General features: G+C 46.2%; 1 protein-coding gene across 3 annotated transcripts in view; it reads left to right on the top strand.

The window, feature by feature from the left end:
- TECR (trans-2,3-enoyl-CoA reductase) overlaps positions 1-18,405 on the top strand; it is a 32,805-nt gene extending 14,400 nt beyond the window's left edge. For all 3 annotated transcript variants that reach the window (XM_075858719.1, XM_075858718.1, XM_075858717.1), the window contains 11 exons: positions 1,498-1,549; positions 2,700-2,744; positions 3,584-3,687; positions 5,429-5,544; positions 6,744-6,849; positions 9,084-9,156; positions 13,827-13,870; positions 14,788-14,845; positions 16,627-16,715; positions 16,848-16,893; positions 18,039-18,405. In XM_075858719.1, the coding sequence (XP_075714834.1) occupies positions 1,498-1,549; positions 2,700-2,744; positions 3,584-3,687; positions 5,429-5,544; positions 6,744-6,849; positions 9,084-9,156; positions 13,827-13,870; positions 14,788-14,845; positions 16,627-16,715; positions 16,848-16,893; positions 18,039-18,166 (861 nt within the window). In that variant the 3' untranslated portion in view covers positions 18,167-18,405. The remainder of the gene's footprint in view (positions 1-1,497; positions 1,550-2,699; positions 2,745-3,583; positions 3,688-5,428; positions 5,545-6,743; positions 6,850-9,083; positions 9,157-13,826; positions 13,871-14,787; positions 14,846-16,626; positions 16,716-16,847; positions 16,894-18,038) is intronic.
- The last annotated feature ends 550 nt before the right edge of the window (positions 18,406-18,955 follow it).

The following is an 18,955-nucleotide window of genomic DNA, read 5'->3' as shown; positions in this document are numbered from 1 at the left end:
CCACTGGTGCCCAGAAGGAAAAGACTCAAGTTCACTATTCACTTAATCTGAATGTCCACCTTTTAATCATCTTATTAGGTCCAAACGTCTAATACCTCCACAGCGGTCAATGCTCAGTTTTTCTGCTGCAGACCTCCCAATCCCCTGCGTAGACCCAGAACTAAAAAATAAAATTTTGGCTTCCTGCAATTGCCACTAGGGGGAGCTACATATTGTATTATTATGGAGTTCAATGTATAAACAGTATGCAGTCCGCTCCTAAGCTCCCCCTAGTGATGGCTGCAGGCAGCCAGAATGTTCTCTTTCAAATTTCTGTCTGCAGGATTTTTTTGTCATTAAAATGAATGGTTTCTCTGGTGCTGGAGATAAAGAACTGTTTAACTAGTGCTAAAGGGGTTTGGGAAAATTACTTCAGATCATTCAATCCTAGCTTATGGACCCATTGATTGTTACTGTCTGGTCCATCAGTGGAATATCAGCTCGGATACACTGGTGAGTTTTTATTAACACTATGATATCGACCAGCAGCTATGGAGAATTGCGCTCAAATATAAAACATTGTGAGACTTTCCTTGTTCCCGTGGAGTGTAATGATAAGTCTTTCATTGGCTGAGAGGATGGGCCATTTTGGTAGGACTTTTGATTTTCGCCTGTGTATTTTATAGTGAATTCTATGAGAATTGATCCCATAATATATCTTTATAGTGGTCAAAGATCTGATTTTCTGAACCATTGCACCAAATTGTCCTGCATAGACAAAGTTAAATTATATAATTTTGACCACTAGATGGCGCTTACTGCTTATATATTGAATTCAATGATAACAGAATGGGGCAGATTTTCTAATAGTGTCTAAGTTTTAGACAGCGTAAACTTAGATCAGGCAGTCAGAAGATGTGTCAAATTTATCACAGTGGTGCACCCTGTATGATCAATTTGGAGCATCTTGGTAGACATGTTAGACTTTTTTCTCTTCCTTATACCACCTCTCGGTTGGCTTAGTTTGCGGCAGTCTTTTTGCGGCAAATTTAAGCCACACTTCTTTTAGACCATTCCCCTTTCTCGCTAAGCCACAACCCCTTGTTGAGCATGTCTTAAACCGTTAAAAAATGTGGTGCACATCATGTACGCCAGAACTCTGGCTCAATATAAATAGTAAATCTGCCCCAGACTGTAGTAAGCTCCCTCTAGAGGTGGTTGCAGGCAGTCAAAATCTGAGCTCCAAGCACTATGAAGATATATTAAGAAACTAAGCCGTACACCGTTTTGGACCTAAAAGTAAGGTTAAAAGGTTGACATTCATTTTAGGCTGGCCATAAACATGAGCCTTTTGGCAGGAGATCTTGACCAGATAGCCTATAGGGACAGTCCAATTATCCTCTGACTTCTTCAGGGGTAGTAGGGACTGGGCATGTTGTCAGACAGGCAGGTTTTGTGATTTGTACATAGTAAGTATGAGATCCTGGTATATTTCTTATTATTCGTCTTGTGTTTTAGGTGGAGCCCAATGCTACTATTGCAGAAGTGAAGAACATGTTCAACAAGTCCCGTACGTATAAAGGAAGTGTCCTACTAATCCCTATTTATGGGCTGCTGATGATATTCGAGCGAGAGCACGAGGATTTCACCACCTGAATAGTTATAGCAATGAAACCTGCATATTAATTCTCCAGCTGACACTAGCATATTGTAAACTAGGCCAGCACGAATACGGTAACTAGAGTTAGAGGGATTTTTTTTAAAAAGGATATGCACTGCTTTGCAATGTTTTATTTATATATATATATATATATATGTGTGTGTGTCTCTCAGTGTGATTGGTGCAACTTTCTAGATACATTTTATTAAAAAATAATTTTACTTTTTCAGTTACAGCTGCTTTGTATCCTGTATACAGAGCAGCTGTATCTAGCGCTGAATCCTGTATCCGTCAGGTCAGTGGGACTGACGGGTTCGGTGTCAGCGAGTCCTGCGTGTTTCTGACACGCAAAATCGAACTGTTATCGATCACATCTAAGTTCATATCGCTGATCTGACGGATTCAGGTCTTCGCGAACGATACAGCTGCTCTGTATACAGGATATAAAACAGCTGTATCTCAAAAGGTAATTTTTTTTAAATTTATTTTTTGAATAAAATGTATTTTGGAAATTGTACCAATCACACTGATGCACAGTTTTATTAATAAAAAAAAACAAAACTATTTTTCAAAGGTGTACACAGCCGTAAACTAAGTGTAGATCCCTGCTCGCACGAGGAGGACCCCTAGTGGAGTCCCAGTAAATTACCCCGTTTGTTTTTTGTTTTTTTTCGTTTTTGTTTTTTTTCTTTGAGAAACTGAGTGACAACCAATATGGCGGCCATTGCAGCTTACTTTCGAGTTGTCACCCAGCCTGTATAAACTCCTAAATGACCAATCTGCCTAGTTATGCAGAGATATGCGATCAAGGGGTGTTGCTGTGCCTTACTATGCAGATCTTCCTTTCTGGAGTGGGCATAGCTGGGTGACAAACGGAGTTGTAATGGCAAAAAAAAAAACCGTGAACAGAGTACAGACTGCCTACAGAGAACGTGTTCTCTCCCACTCCTAAGGAAAGCAGTTTTGCTGATAAAAGTATATTGGGGAATTGCTATTTATAAAATGTCCTTACCATGTTATCGCAGTTACAGCTTGTTCATTGTGTCATTTTCTTCCTCAGATCCTGAGTGGTATCCTGCCCGCCAGTCACTGCGTTTGGATCCTAGTAAGTCACGCCGCCTGTGTGGTATGGGCAATGAACCCGGAAGACCTGAATATATAACGCTCTTGTTTTTAAAAATCTTTCTACTCTCTTGCCGGTGTGATTTATATAGCGACGACAAATTTGTCAATTAACCCCTTCCCTCCACATCCATTTTTCATTTTTAAATTATCATCTTTTCCTCCCCACATTTCAAAAGCCATAACTTTTTTATTTAACATTTTTTTTTCCTTTTTGTTGATTTAGCCGTATTAGGGCTTTTTTGTGCGGGACGAGTTGTAGTTTTTCACTGCAACATTTATTGTACTATATAATGTACTGGGAAACTGGAAAAAAAAATAGGTGGAATGGGAAAAAGAACCTGATTCCTCTGTTTTTTGGTTTCGTTTTTACGGCATTCACTAAGTGGTAAAAACGAAATGTTAACTTTATTCTGTGGGTCAATACAATTACGGCGATACAGAATTGATGTCTTTTTTTTCTTTTAGTGTTTTCCTTGTTAAAGTAGTAAAATAAAATTAGTTTTGTGTTGTCATAGTCTGAGCCATAGCTTTTTACCTTTTTTTTTTTTTGTCGATTGTGCGGTGTGAGAGCATAATTTTATTTTTTATTTTTTTGTGGGCGAGCTAGTTTTTATTTGTCATTTTGGGGTACACTCTATCAGTAAAAATAGCAGATTTGCCTACAGTCCTATGTACAGTCACCGATAAATTTATATTAAAATGAGTTGAGTGAAATGACAAACTCTGCTCTGTAATGTCTGTGAAGCTTTGCTGCGTCTCTGTATAAACACTGATCACTGCTCTTGTATGTCCCTTTTACTTTCTGTTACTGTGTGTCAGAGGGGAGGTCGCTGAAAGACGAGGACATTCTGCAAAATCTACCTGTGGGAACCACTGCTACGCTATACTTCAGAGACCTGGGAGCGCAGATCAGCTGGGTCACTGTAAGTACACACCATTCATGGGTACAATTCCTGTACACTTAGGGGTCGTGCGCTGTGCCAGCAAGAACCACGCAGCTTGTACAGGTGGTGCTGCCAAAAACGTAGGGAAAACTGTGTGCGACTCGCAGCCCCACAAATACCGCTACGTGTACGGGCACTATTATAACATTTATCAACTTAGATTCTGATTATAGGCTTCCTAATCTCTTATGCACTAAAATTCCTACTGTGCCGTTATTACATGTATAGAGGGAAGCGTGACGTTGTTACGTGTATTTAACCCCTTCCTACCCTGTGCAGTCTATCTGCAGCGCGGGTGGGTGGTTGTTAACGTGAGCCGCTGTACTTGTACTGCACTCACGTGGCACGGGGGGTTCACAGCTGACACCCTGCTGTAACGGAAGGGATCAGAGCCGGCTCCTATCTTGGCTGTTTAACGCCTTCGTTGCTGTGGTCCGCAGCGACTGTCGCATCTGAGGATTTTGACACAGCGAGGGAATTCCTTCTGTTAGCCCCTGGTTTTGGGCGATGGGTTGCTATGGCAGCAGGGGGCCTAACAAAGGCCCACATTTTTGCCTTGGATGTGAGCCTTTTAGTTTATTATATAGGCTGCCAAACGATCGCATCTTCATGCCCCCTTGTGGTACTAATATATATTGCAAAAAAGGCTAAGAACTGTAAAAAGTCATGTAAAAATAAAATACAAAATTGTCTATTTTACACTAAAAAATTATTTATTATGGGAAATAAAACGCCTACAAAATTGGTATAGCTGCATTTGTAACAAGCCAGAGTTGTTTTTTTCTTCATCCCAATAACAGAATAAAAAAAGATCAAATAGTCGGAGGTATCCCAAAATTATACCAATAATAGCCAGAGGTCGTAGTAAAACCTAATAAGAACTATAAATGTGTTATCTTCGTAATCTAATGCGAAACCCCCAGCCCCCCCCCCCCCCCAAAAAAAAACAACTCTGTGTCCTTAAAAGGTAATAAATAACCTGTGATCCAAATGTAATATTTAGGATTCTGTTTTGGTCTCCGAATTGTAAAAAGGATATAAGCGAACTGACGATGGTTGATTCAGAGATCTGTACAAAGTACCAGGGGACATTACATACATGTGGAGGAAAGACGTTTCAGATATTAATATTGGAAAGATTTCTTTGCAGTTGGGGCAGTTAAACTATGGAAGGCCCTACCCCAGGCGGTGGTAATGGCAGATACCATGAGAGCGTTCAAAAAAGGGCTCGACGTTCGTCTAATAACAAATGGCTTTGGGGGTTATAAATACTTTCGCATTGAATGATGTATAATTGATCTGAGAAAGGTCAAACTTGTGACTTTTCTCAACCTAAGTAACTAATTGTGTGAGCTTTATACTGGTCCTGGCACTGCCAGTCAGACTAATGAGTGCGGCATGCCAGTGTTTCTTGTGCTGCCAGACATGCCTCAATCATTGGACATCAAAGTCCAGGCCAAATGTCGACTTGATTGCTGTACATGCCCCGCAGCGCCAGTGTCTACAGTCCGACCTCCGGCTGTGTAATTGTAAATGTCAGCTTGTGTTACGCTGGGATGTGGATTTTCTGTTCCCCTCTATGCTTTAAAAATAAAATAAAAAATGTAGCGCATCAATGAGACGATGTTTATATTGTGCCACATGGCACTGCCGGGGTGTCGTTCTACATTACAATTGCACTATATCCGGGAGGGTGAAAAATGTGCTTGTTCCTCTCCAGGTGTTCCTCACTGAATATGCCGGGCCGCTGGTCATCTACCTACTTTTCTACTTCCGAGTCCCCTTTATTTATGGCCCCAAGTACGACTTCATCACGAGCCGGCACTCTGTGGTACAGTGAGTATTACTTGTGCTATCCATACCGTGAGCTGTATGAAAAACAGAGACTAAATCTTAAAGGGAATTTCATATCAGAAAATGACAATTGTAGTAATGATTTACTCCAGTTTTCCCACTGGTCTCTAGAGCACAAGGCCACTAGAAGCTGTCATTTCCCGTTTTCTGTAGCTCACTTTTCCGCTTTGCTGTGTAGACTGGGACAGGTGGGCGCATTAATGACCACTCTATTGTGCTGTTGGACACCTAGATAAGGCAGGATAGTAAAGCCCCTATTACACCGGCCGATTTAGCGACCGACGATGAACGAGACATGATCAGCGTTGTCTGTCCTCCTGGTCTATGGGGGAGGGGCTGTACCCGATCACTTCTTGGAGACTAATATTCTGACATTTTGTCTGATAGTTGACTAACATCTGTTTCAGCGGCCATAAAGCATCCACACCCTGCTGTACTGTCTATTACAGAAAGTGTGTGTCTCCCAATACAGCCACCCCCAGGAAAGATGTGTAAAAAAATTAATGGCTACAACATTTAAAAACCACAACCAATAAACCCATTATTTCTCTTCTACATTCCCACATGTAATTAAACTAAAATTAGATTCATACAATAGACATTAAGCAGCAGATTCAGGCCTTATTTCACCTCTGCGTTCGTTTCTGATCTGACCCTCCGCTAATAGGGGGGATTTCTATAATCTCGTTATATTATGGAATTACTAGTTAAGCGAATGCTGGAAAATGTCAGTGAGCTCTCTAATATGGACCGTCCCTAGGCTGTAGCTTGTTGATTTTTCTATATTTATTTCTGTGGTGTCTAAAGTGCCGGTTTGTGAGAACTTTTCTCACATGTCTAGTCCGGATGTACTGTGTATGTCTTTGTAACATCTGGCTGATGACCAGTGTGTGTGTGTGTGTGTGTGTGTGTGTGTGTATGTCAGGTCTGTATGTACAGTGTATGTGTGTGTGTGTGTGTGTGTGTGTGTATGTATATATGTCAGGTCTGTATGTACAGTGTGTGTGTGTGTGTGTGTATATATGTCAGGCCTGTGTGTGTATATATATGTCAGGTCTGTATGTACAGTGTGTGTATGTATATATGTCAGGCGTGCGTGTGTGTATGTGTATATATATATATATATATATATATATATATATATATAATTTATTTATTATTTTATTTTTTCTCTCCTGCAGCCTGGCGTGTATCTGTCATTCGTTCCACTATATAAAACGTCTCCTGGAGACTCTCTTTGTACATCGCTTCTCTCATGGCACCATGCCGTTTAGGAATATTTTCAAGGTAAATGCTGGGATTTTCTTTACTTTTTCTCACTAGTGGTAATGGAAATCCGCTCCACACGCATTACCTGCTGTGCATCTACTTGCACAAAATCTGACCAAGCTGCAGTGTAAAGCATGGGGATGGACAGAGCAACAGCTTGAGCTGAAATAAAGCAGGGGGTCGGTTTATTAGAATTCCTCACACTTCAATAGACAATGCAGTTTATCTGTAGTCATTGATCATAGATGTGTCCTGAAGGGAACCGGGTAGAATTTCTCATCCAGTTATTACTTGTTGTGACCGTGTCCTACAAGTAGAATAAAGCAGAGGTGGGAAAAACTACTCCTCACGAAGTGCGATTGTGTATGCAGCTTTTGTATGGTGATCCTGACTTTTCATGTATTTCTCAGTTGGAACTAGTAATGCTGGTTTTTGTAGGGTCTACTTTGTGTTTTTAGGCCCTTTAACAAGGTTTTCTGCCTACATCACTTCCACACATTTTCATGTATTATGACGAATTGTCATTTATGCTCCCAGGATATTTTGTAGTGATGTAACCAATGCATTCACTTCCATCCGTTACAGCCAGGGGGCTCACAAGAGTCATGCACACAGCCATATCACAGCCCAGTGTTAACAGATCTGTATTTCCTTGCCCATAGCTGCTCATACTGTATCTGTGTGCGCACCTCTGATTTTTATACAGAATCCATTTGAAAAAAAATGTCATGTAAAATCGGATGCCATATTACTGAGGAGGTGCTTCTAAGGGTATGTGCACACACACTAATTACGTCCGTAATTGACGGACGTATTTCGGCCGCAAGTCCCGGACCGAACTCAGTTCAGGGAGCCGGGCTCCTAGCATCATAGTTATATACGATGCTAGGAGTCCCTGCCTCTCTGCAGGACAACTGTCCCGTACTGTAATCATGTTTTCAGTACAGGACAGTAGTTCCACGGAGAGGCAGGGACTCCTAGCATCGTACATATGTATGATGCTAGGAGCCCGGCTCCCTGCACTGAGTTCGGTCCGGGACTTGCGGCCGAAATACGTCCGTCAATTACGGACGTAATTAGTGTGTGTGCACATACCCTTAGGGATAATACTGTGGCTAATACAGCATCACATGGGGTCTATATGCGCCAAGCGTGGTCCTTGAACTCTGCTTTGCCTTATTCATAAGACCTAATTTCCCCACCCCTCTTCTTTTTTTATTTATCTTTTTTAATGAGCAATTGCTTAAACCTGTTTATTTCTGTCAGTGACACTTTATGGTGTATATTATCCAGGAGTCTGTTTTTCTGGAGACTCCTGGAGTCTAGCAAAAATAATTTATTACAGTGAGCAGGGCTTTCCTGTGACCCTAGTTGCACTGAACAGTAATTTTCTAGGAGCACTGCCAAGGGAGAATCTGTAGGAACGGCTTCAGTGCCCGTGCGATCATCAGCAGGAGCCCAGCCGATCCCGGGGAAAGCTCTGATCCCGGCCGATCCCGGTGAAAGCTCTGATCAAGGCCGATCCCGGGGAAAGCTCTGATCCCGGCCGATCCCGGGGAAAGCTCTGATCCCGGCCGATCCCGGGGAAAGCTCTGATCCCGGCCGATCCCGGGGAAAGCTCTGATCCCGGCCGATCCCGGGGAAAGCTCTGACCCCGGGGAAAGCTCTGATCCCGGCCGCCAAATATTAAGATGCCACAATCGCTATTAACTGTGGCAAAAAGTGTAGTGGAAAAAAAAAAAGTAAAGAAGCCCTCCACAAAAATAAAGAAATAAATGAAAAAATATTTTGTTTAAAAAAGGTAAACCATGAAAAATACATATGACGTTTCCGCAATCAGAACGACTGATAGATCGCTTTGAATAATGATTGATTTGCCTTTTCCCTTTTCCACCACTTACCCCCCCCCCCCAAAAAAAAAAATTTTGATGTATCTATAAAATAACTACAATTGGTCCTGCAAAAAACAATCTTTTACGTTGATGGTAAAATAAGAAAGTTACGGCAGCAACAGAATGCTGAGACCTCAAAATAAAATTTTCATAAGACTTGCTTTTATTGTGCAGAAGTAGTACAAAAAAAAAGCTGTATAAATTTAGTATCGCCGTATTCGTACCACAGAATAAAGCTAACGTGACATTTATATTGCAAGGTTAAAAAAAAAAATTGCAAAAAATCAAGTGTCTGGTGACCGCACAGTTCTCAATGCTGCTGATCTAAAGTTTCCCTTTCATGTCTGTGCTGTGTTGCAGAACTGTATGTATTACTGGGGATTTGCCGCCTGGATGGCTTACTACATCAATCACCCTCTGTATACACCCCCAGGTGAGTGTTTACTCAAATCCTAAGCTGTGACATGTCTATACATTTTCTTATCGCTCACAATAAATATCTATAATGACACAGACTATTATAAAACAGGCGCAAACTCGCCGAACATGTGAACCTCTTTTATAAGACAAAATTCTCCTGAACATGTTGCACGGCTTTGGCTAAGTTACTACCGTCCCAATACACCCTTTTTAAAGGGGCATTCCAGTCAAGATGATTTAGTCATATGTTGGATATATAGGACTAGACAAAACCCGGGCGTCCTTGGCGACCTTGGTTTTGCCTGCTGCCTTTCTTGGCTTTGGCGGCCAGATGCTTCCTGCTTGGGCTTGTTTGTGACTACTGGGGAAATTGGAGAGGGCCGCAGTCCCCACTGGGGAAATTGGAGAGGGCCGCAGTCCCCACTGGGGAAATTGGAGAGGGCCGCAGTCCCCACTGGGGAAATTGGAGAGGGCCGCAGTCCCCACTGGGGAAATTGGAGAGGGCCGCAGTCCCCACTGGGGAAATTGGAGAGGGCCGCAGTCCCCACTGGGGAAATTGGAGAGGGCCGCAGTCCCCACTGGGGAAATTGGAGAGGGCCGCAGTCCCCACTGGGGAAATTGGAGAGGGCCGCAGTCCCCACTGGGGAAATTGGAGAGGGCCGCAGTCCCCACTGGGGAAATTGGAGAGGGCCGCAGTCCCCACTGGGGAAATTGGAGAGGGCCGCAGTCCCCACTGGGGAAATTGGAGAGGGCCGCAGTCCCCACTGGGGAAATTGGAGAGGGCCGCAGTCCCCACTGGGGAAATTGGAGAGGGCCGCAGTCCCCACTGGGGAAATTGGAGAGGGCCGCAGTCCCCACTGGGGAAATTGGAGAGGGCCGCAGTCCCCACTGGGGAAATTGGAGAGGGCCGCAGTCCCCACTGGGGAAATTGGAGAGGGCCGCAGTCCCCACTGGGGAAATTGGAGAGGGCCGCAGTCCCCACTGGGGAAATTGGAGAGGGCCGCAGTCCCCACTGGGGAAATTGGAGAGGGCCGCAGTCCCCACTGGGGAAATTGGAGAGGGCCGCAGTCCCCACTGGGGAAATTGGAGAGGGCCGCAGTCCCCACTGGGGAAATTGGAGAGGGCCGCAGTCCCCACTGGGGAAATTGGAGAGGGCCGCAGTCCCCACTGGGGAAATTGGAGAGGGCCGCAGTCCCCACTGGGGAAATTGGAGAGGGCCGCAGTCCCCACTGGGGAAATTGGAGAGGGCCGCAGTCCCCACTGGGGAAATTGGAGAGGGCCGCAGTCCCCACTGGGGAAATTGGAGAGGGCCGCAGTCCCCACTGGGGAAATTGGAGAGGGCCGCAGTCCCCACTGGGGAAATTGGAGAGGGCCGCAGTCCCCACTGGGGAAATTGGAGAGGGCCGCAGTCCCCACTGGGGAAATTGGAGAGGGCCGCAGTCCCCACTGGGGAAATTGGAGAGGGCCGCAGTCCCCACTGGGGAAATTGGAGAGGGCCGCAGTCCCCACTGGGGAAATTGGAGAGGGCCGCAGTCCCCACTGGGGAAATTGGAGAGGGCCGCAGTCCCCACTGGGGAAATTGGAGAGGGCCGCAGTCCCCACTGGGGAAATTGGAGAGGGCCGCAGTCCCCACTGGGGAAATTGGAGAGGGCCGCAGTCCCCACTGGGGAAATTGGAGAGGGCCGCAGTCCCCACTGGGGAAATTGGAGAGGGCCGCAGTCCCCACTGGGGAAATTGGAGAGGGCCGCAGTCCCCACTGGGGAAATTGGAGAGGGCCGCAGTCCCCACTGGGGAAATTGGAGAGGGCCGCAGTCCCCACTGGGGAAATTGGAGAGGGCCGCAGTCCCCACTGGGGAAATTGGAGAGGGCCGCAGTCCCCACTGGGGAAATTGGAGAGGGCCGCAGTCCCCACTGGGGAAATTGGAGAGGGCCGCAGTCCCCACTGGGGAAATTGGAGAGGGCCGCAGTCCCCACTGGGGAAATTGGAGAGGGCCGCAGTCCCCACTGGGGAAATTGGAGAGGGCCGCAGTCCCCACTGGGGAAATTGGAGAGGGCCGCAGTCCCCACTGGGGAAATTGGAGAGGGCCGCAGTCCCCACTGGGGAAATTGGAGAGGGCCGCAGTCCCCACTGGGGAAATTGGAGAGGGCCGCAGTCCCCACTGGGGAAATTGGAGAGGGCCGCAGTCCCCACTGGGGAAATTGGAGAGGGCCGCAGTCCCCACTGGGGAAATTGGAGAGGGCCGCAGTCCCCACTGGGGAAATTGGAGAGGGCCGCAGTCCCCACTGGGGAAATTGGAGAGGGCCGCAGTCCCCACTGGGGAAATTGGAGAGGGCCGCAGTCCCCACTGGGGAAATTGGAGAGGGCCGCAGTCCCCACTGGGGAAATTGGAGAGGGCCGCAGTCCCCACTGGGGAAATTGGAGAGGGCCGCAGTCCCCACTGGGGAAATTGGAGAGGGCCGCAGTCCCCACTGGGGAAATTGGAGAGGGCCGCAGTCCCCACTGGGGAAATTGGAGAGGGCCGCAGTCCCCACTGGGGAAATTGGAGAGGGCCGCAGTCCCCACTGGGGAAATTGGAGAGGGCCGCAGTCCCCACTGGGGAAATTGGAGAGGGCCGCAGTCCCCACTGGGGAAATTGGAGAGGGCCGCAGTCCCCACTGGGGAAATTGGAGAGGGCCGCAGTCCCCACTGGGGAAATTGGAGAGGGCCGCAGTCCCCACTGGGGAAATTGGAGAGGGCCGCAGTCCCCACTGGGGAAATTGGAGAGGGCCGCAGTCCCCACTGGGGAAATTGGAGAGGGCCGCAGTCCCCACTGGGGAAATTGGAGAGGGCCGCAGTCCCCACTGGGGAAATTGGAGAGGGCCGCAGTCCCCACTGGGGAAATTGGAGAGGGCCGCAGTCCCCACTGGGGAAATTGGAGAGGGCCGCAGTCCCCACTGGGGAAATTGGAGAGGGCCGCAGTCCCCACTGGGGAAATTGGAGAGGGCCGCAGTCCCCACTGGGGAAATTGGAGAGGGCCGCAGTCCCCACTGGGGAAATTGGAGAGGGCCGCAGTCCCCACTGGGGAAATTGGAGAGGGCCGCAGTCCCCACTGGGGAAATTGGAGAGGGCCGCAGTCCCCACTGGGGAAATTGGAGAGGGCCGCAGTCCCCACTGGGGAAATTGGAGAGGGCCGCAGTCCCCACTGGGGAAATTGGAGAGGGCCGCAGTCCCCACTGGGGAAATTGGAGAGGGCCGCAGTCCCCACTGGGGAAATTGGAGAGGGCCGCAGTCCCCACTGGGGAAATTGGAGAGGGCCGCAGTCCCCACTGGGGAAATTGGAGAGGGCCGCAGTCCCCACTGGGGAAATTGGAGAGGGCCGCAGTCCCCACTGGGGAAATTGGAGAGGGCCGCAGTCCCCACTGGGGAAATTGGAGAGGGCCGCAGTCCCCACTGGGGAAATTGGAGAGGGCCGCAGTCCCCACTGGGGAAATTGGAGAGGGCCGCAGTCCCCACTGGGGAAATGAGAAGGGGCTGCTGTGACTATTGGCAAGTGGGGGAACTGCTGTGAGTACTGATGAAGTGGTCTAGGTGACTGCTGCAGTGTTCATCAACAGACTTACAAAGAATTGTCCGGTGTGTAGCTGGGGGAGTATAATGAAACCTTTATATTATACGCTTTTTCTATTTATTTATTTATTTTTAATGGATCCTTTTTGCAAAAAACACAGAAAGGCAAGTAACGGTTTTGTGTGCATTCATCCCTGATGATGAATGCTCCTAATGTTATAGGGGCAGGGCTGCAACCACATTTGTTGGGGGGCTGTCATGTAAGTGAAGTAACTACGACTGTAGTCTGGGGTATGGGAAGTTCTAGAATTTAGGTACAAAATCTAACGACTTCACAGGAAAGCCAAGGATAAAATGAAATCGGATGTAATAATCTCCTATTTATAATCCATCCCATTTTTGCTGTAGTGAAATCCATTGTTTATGCACTGACTTCCTGGTGAGCTTGTGCTTCTACCCAGCAGCCAATCTGAACAGGCAGAGCTGCAGTATAAAGCATAGCAGTAGGACAGGGCAGCAGCCTAAGCCATGGGCTGTCATAGAACCTGCATCTAAGGCTTCGTTCACATCTGCGTCAGGGTCCCATTCTGACATTCCGTCGGAGCTTCCTGTCACAACGGGACCCTGACTGAAACAAACGGAAACCATAGTTTTCCGTTTGCATCACCATTGATTTCAATAGTTTGTTTGTCTCAGTTGTGTAATGGTTCCGTCGTTTTGATGAAATATGCGCTTTTACTGGCGGTTTTCATTTTGTACATGGTGATTTTTAATTATTTTTTTTCCTCTCTCGTTTTTGAACTCCTAGGTAAGCCTATAGGCAAAACGTCATATCCAGAGCATGTTGCGTTTGGGGAAAAAAAAACAAAACGCCACTGACCACAAAAATGGCACAAACCAAAACGCAGTTGTGTGTAATGCATTTGATATTTTACTGTAGACTTTAATGTAACATCTGCCTGCAATTAAAACTGCGTGGGGAAAAAAACACCATTAAAAATGCACAAAAACACAGCAAAATGCAGTGTGAATCCAGCCTTATGGTTCATCTGCATAAATTGCACAACTTTATACCAGATACTAAAATCCCCCTATCTATCTTAACCCGCACGTGTGTTTTTTGTTTTTTTTATCAGTATTCGGAGAAGATCAGGTGAAGTTAGCAGTCGCCATATTCTTGGTAAGTGAATCCATTCCAATTTCCAACACGCTTTTCCCACTTTTTTTCTACTTGATGGTTGTTATTAGTGAAAGTGTCTTCTCCCTCTGCTGCCAGCAGTCGTCCTACTGAACTGCAGCGAATGCATTTAAATGGGGGTTGTCCAGGCGCCATATCCTGGAAGTTTCTAGGCTTTGTAGCCTCCAGCAAGATCTGGAACGTACAAAGTGTTTACAATGGGGCCGGGCATATTCTATTTACCAACTTTCTCTTTTGCTGCCAACTAAGAGGGAAAGAGTACCCTAATTGCAGTTGCCAAGGACTGGGTGATTTAACTGCCAAGCACATGTCATGACTTTAAACGCTTGCCAGGACTACAATAAGGCTGGGTTCACACGACCATGTTACGTCCGTAATGTACGGAACGTATTTCGGCCGGAAGACCCGGACCGAACACAGTGCAGGGAGCCGGGCTCCTAGCATCATAGTTATGTACGACGCTAGGAGTCCCTGCCTCTCTGCAGGACAACTGTCTCGTACTGTAATCATGATTACAGTACGGGACAGTAGTTCCACGCAGAGGCAGGGACTCCTAGCGTCGTACATCACTATGATGCTAGGAGCCCGGCTCCCTGCACTGTGTTCGGTCCGGGTCTTCCGGCCGAAATACGTTCCGTACATTACGGACGTAACATGGTCGTGTGAACCCAGCCTATAAGGGCTGGAGCTATAGAGAATAATATTTTTTATTTTATTATTCAGGTTTTATTTGTGTATGTCAAAAGTGTGAAAATTCTCATGGCAGCGATAGGGTTAAAAAAACAAAACCCTCATACTGAAAACACCCAACAAACCATCAGGAGTGGGATTTTGATGTAAATTCTACCCAAATCTGATCTTTCAGAGATAATGAATTGTGTCTCCTCTTTATTTCTCAGTTCTGTCAACTGGGCAATTTCTCTATACACATTGCTCTGAGGAACCTGCGGCCAGCCGGTAAGTCCTATGTTATAGAACTGGTGTTACACCAGTGGTCAGATACATTTTATTAATACCATTTACCAACTAGCGTGTGCCAAGTTCCCTTAAAGGGTCAGTCCAGAATGAGAAAAACACTTCTGCTTTCCTTCAAAACCAGCTGTGAAAATATATCACACCTGTCCATGGGTTCTTTGGTATTGCAGCTCAGCTCCATTACAGTGAATGCGGCTGCTTTGCAATACCACATACAACCTGTGGACAGGTGTGGTGCTGTTTTAGGGAGACCGCAGTCAGGTGTTGCTAATCCTGGGCAACTCCTTAAACTTATTGACTTTGAATGTTTGGTGTAAAAAATCCTGAGCTTGATGAAAACAATTTAATGTTCCTTAGGCCTCATTTACACGAGCGTAATATACGCGCGTGCTTTTCACGCGTGTCGTACACACCTATATTACTCTATGGGGCAGTGCAGACGATGCGTGAATTTTGCGCAGCGCAAGTGCGTTGCGTAAAACTCACGACATGTTCTATAATCGTGCGTTTTTCGCGCATCACGCACCCATTGAAGTCAATGGGTGCGTGAAAACCACGAAGGTCGCACGGAAGCACTTCCGTGCGAACTGCGTGATTCGCGCAAGAGCTGTCAAACTGAATGTAAACAGAAAAGGACCACGTGCTTTTCTGTTTACAAACATCCGAACGGAGTGTCTTAGACATGAGCGAACCAAACTTTACCGGGTTCGGCCGAACTCGTTTTGACCGAACCCGGCAGGAGACAGTCACTGTGCAGGGTGCTGAAAGAGTTAAACTGGTTCAGCACCCTGGACAGTGACTTCCGATTCCAATATACGTGAACGTGTAAAAAAAATAAAAAAGTTCTGACTTACCGATAACTCCCGGCTTCTTCCTCCAGTCTGACCTCCCGGGATGACAATTCAGTCCAAGTGACAGCTGCAGCCAATCACAAGCCAAGCACAGGCTGCAGCGGTCACATGGACTGCTGCGTCATCCAGGGAGGTGGGGCCAGATGTCAAGAGAGGCGCGTCACCAAGGACGCGTCACCAAGGCAACGGCCGGGAAGTTCTCGGTAAGTACGAACCTCTTTTTTTTTTAAACAGGTTACTCGATATGGTGATCGGAATGCACTGTCGAGGGTGCTGAAAGAGTTACTGCCGATCAGTTAACTCTTTCAGCACCATGGACAGTGGCTGACGTCGACTAGCCTCATCTCTATGATGGCGGCTGTGCGAAAATCACGCAGCCGCGCATCATACACGGATGAGACACGGCGCTGTCAAGTGCCTTTTGCGCACGCAAAATGCTGCGTTTTTTTGCGCGTGCGAAACGCACACGCTCGTGTAAATCAGGCCTTACACTTGATTATTTCATGGAGCTGTATTCTGGTCCTGGTCAAGCGCGTGCTTGATGACCTCATCATGTTCTTATCTACTCTCGCTTCACGTCCCTGTCAGTGTAGCTATCATCCTATTGTCACGCTTCCTCTGATTTTACTGGGTGCAGAAGACGAGCCCACACAATGCAGGGATTGAAACGCCCCCACACCAAGGAGTGCAGGGAAATGTAGTTCTGAGATGATGTCATCGTTCAGAAAGGTCCTGGTAGGACTGTACCTAGATATTACTTGTTTCAATGTCTGTAGGGATCACAGCCTGGAAAAACAGTTTAGTAGCAGGATTTTCTCTAAACAAACATAGAACTTTATTATCACCCCTGTATAATGACTAGAAATCCAATATAGATCCTAATGTATTCCATCCCTATACTTTTATTCAAAGGCTCAAAGACGCGGAAGATTCCTTTCCCAACTCGTAACCCATTCACGTGGATCTTCCTACTGGTGTCCTGCCCCAACTACACTTATGAGGTAAGGGTCTGGGTTTGGAGGGTTAATTAAAGGGACAGCACACATTTTTGAAGGCTGCTTTAGCCTAACCCTGTACTTATTTGCTGTAGTTTTTCTAAAAAAAGGTGACTAATTTCTGTGTTTATGTCTTAGGTTGGCTCTTGGATTGGATTTGCTATCATGACCCAGTGTCTTCCTGGTGAGTATTGTCTTGGACAGGTAGTGGACCTTTTGGGCTGCTAATGGATTTGGTTTAGGGCTCCACTATAGTGACAAAGGCCAGCAGTATGAAAATCGTTTAGTTAAGAGACTTAATGATTATTGATAATGGGCAGTTTGTTAATGATTATTACCGCCACCTTTTTATTAATTCTGCAAGCCTGTTTCACAGTAAGTCACAATATGTACCCTCGGCCACAATAACAAATGAGGCGTTTTCTGACGTATCACTAACTGCTGTGCAGTTTGAGGGTCCTGGCCCTTTTACAATGGTCGGGCACAGAAGAGTTCATATGAACCCGCGTTCCCGATCACTGCTCTGTGTAAACCGGGCAACAATCAGCCGATAAACGAGCAAACGCTCATCGCCTGATCTGCTCTTTTATGCGGAATTTAAATATATTCGTTGTCCGCAGAAAATCTCCCTGGGCACTGTCTGACTGGATTGTGGTTGTACATGTCATGTAGACCCTGGATAGATGCCTCCTTAGCTGTCCACTGTAGAAGAGACGTATTTGGTCCTATTATGTGTAGAACGGGCTTGGGTACTAACAATAAGCCCTGTTCACATCACCAATACTTTCTGATATTGACCGCAAGAATAGTGCAGTCAACGTGGTCCGTTGTGAACGGAAGACTTGACGCTAGTGCGGACAGTCCCTTGCTGTTCCATAAAAAGTGAAAATGACCCTTGCCCCTGAAGATGGGGAAGGGAAATAACGGGGGGGGGGGGGGGTGGTGCCACTAAGCTTGTATGGGAAAATATGGGTTATTAACATAGCAGCTAAAGTATTTAGACCGTAACAGAAAATACAGGGAGTTTATAGCCTTTGCAATATATAGATCGGGAACACGCAAATACTATTGGTCTCACTCATCATAAAATCTGGCCATCTTGCCCAAAGCAACCACTCACAGCTCTTGCTAAATGTAACACGGCCAGTTTTCATAAATGGGCCCTATATATCAGACATACGATCCCCCGTGTTCTCTGCTCGACTAAGATCACCCGTGAGCTGTCATTTTTTCCTATGAATATATATAGCTTCTACGTTTATTTTATGTGGCGGATCGTACCACTTTTTGAGATCTCACACTTTAACTCATTCCCTGTATTTTACATAGTCGCTCTCTTCTCCTTGGTTGGATTCATCCAAATGACAATTTGGGCCAAAGGAAAGCATCGCAGCTACTTGAAGGAGTTCAAGGACTACCCACCTATCCGATCTCCCATCGTCCCCTTCATCCTGTGATCTCTGACCTCCTCGCCGGCTCTCATAATCCTGATCTAGAACTATAACATATGCACTGAGAAGAAGGACCCCGCACTGAAGTCTGAAGCTGACACTTCTGTCTTTATCATGGGCTGTCCCTAGAAGAATCAGTCCCTTTTTTGTTTTGTTTTTTTACTGTGAAGAGATGGGATGAATTTTATTAGTTGAATTTGTCAGCACATTTTGGTACTAATAAATGAGAGGGATATTGGAATGTAGATCTGGATGTTAATAAGTTGATCATAGTTGTGTGTTGTGGTGAAATGTTGTGCAGCTGTTACCTCTGGTCCCTAACCTGTTTCTAGGCTCATACTTAAGGCCCTTTTACACTGGCCAATTATCGGGCAAAGGAGCGTTCACAATCGTTGCCTTGTTTAAACAGGACAATTATCAGCCGACGAACGAACGAACACTTGTTCATCAGCTGAGTATATCGTCTTAAATAGCTCGAAGTAAAAGTACCTTAACGTCATAGTATGTATACTATAAAGTATGTTGTCATGTATTGGAAGTTGTGGGGAAGAAATTTGCATAGCAAAAACATCAGCATGCCATGAAAACCGACTGCATTTTTATACCCCCCCCCCCCCCCTCATCGAAATTTGTAAACCTGTAACCATCTCACACTAAAAGTTCAGTTGCTATAATCTTGGAACACTTTTAGGATCTGGATCCTTTACAAGGCCTTGCGGAATCAAGCGGCCATATCACAAGAGCAGCCTTGTAAATTGGACATGAAGGCAATACCTTGGTAAACTGCTGCTGCCG

The sequence above is a fragment of the Rhinoderma darwinii genome, chromosome 3 (assembly GCF_050947455.1).
Source record: "Rhinoderma darwinii isolate aRhiDar2 chromosome 3, aRhiDar2.hap1, whole genome shotgun sequence".
NCBI lineage: Eukaryota > Metazoa > Chordata > Amphibia > Anura > Rhinodermatidae > Rhinoderma > Rhinoderma darwinii.
Note: the sequence above shows the minus strand (reverse complement) of the source record. Positions and strands in the feature narration are given on the sequence as shown.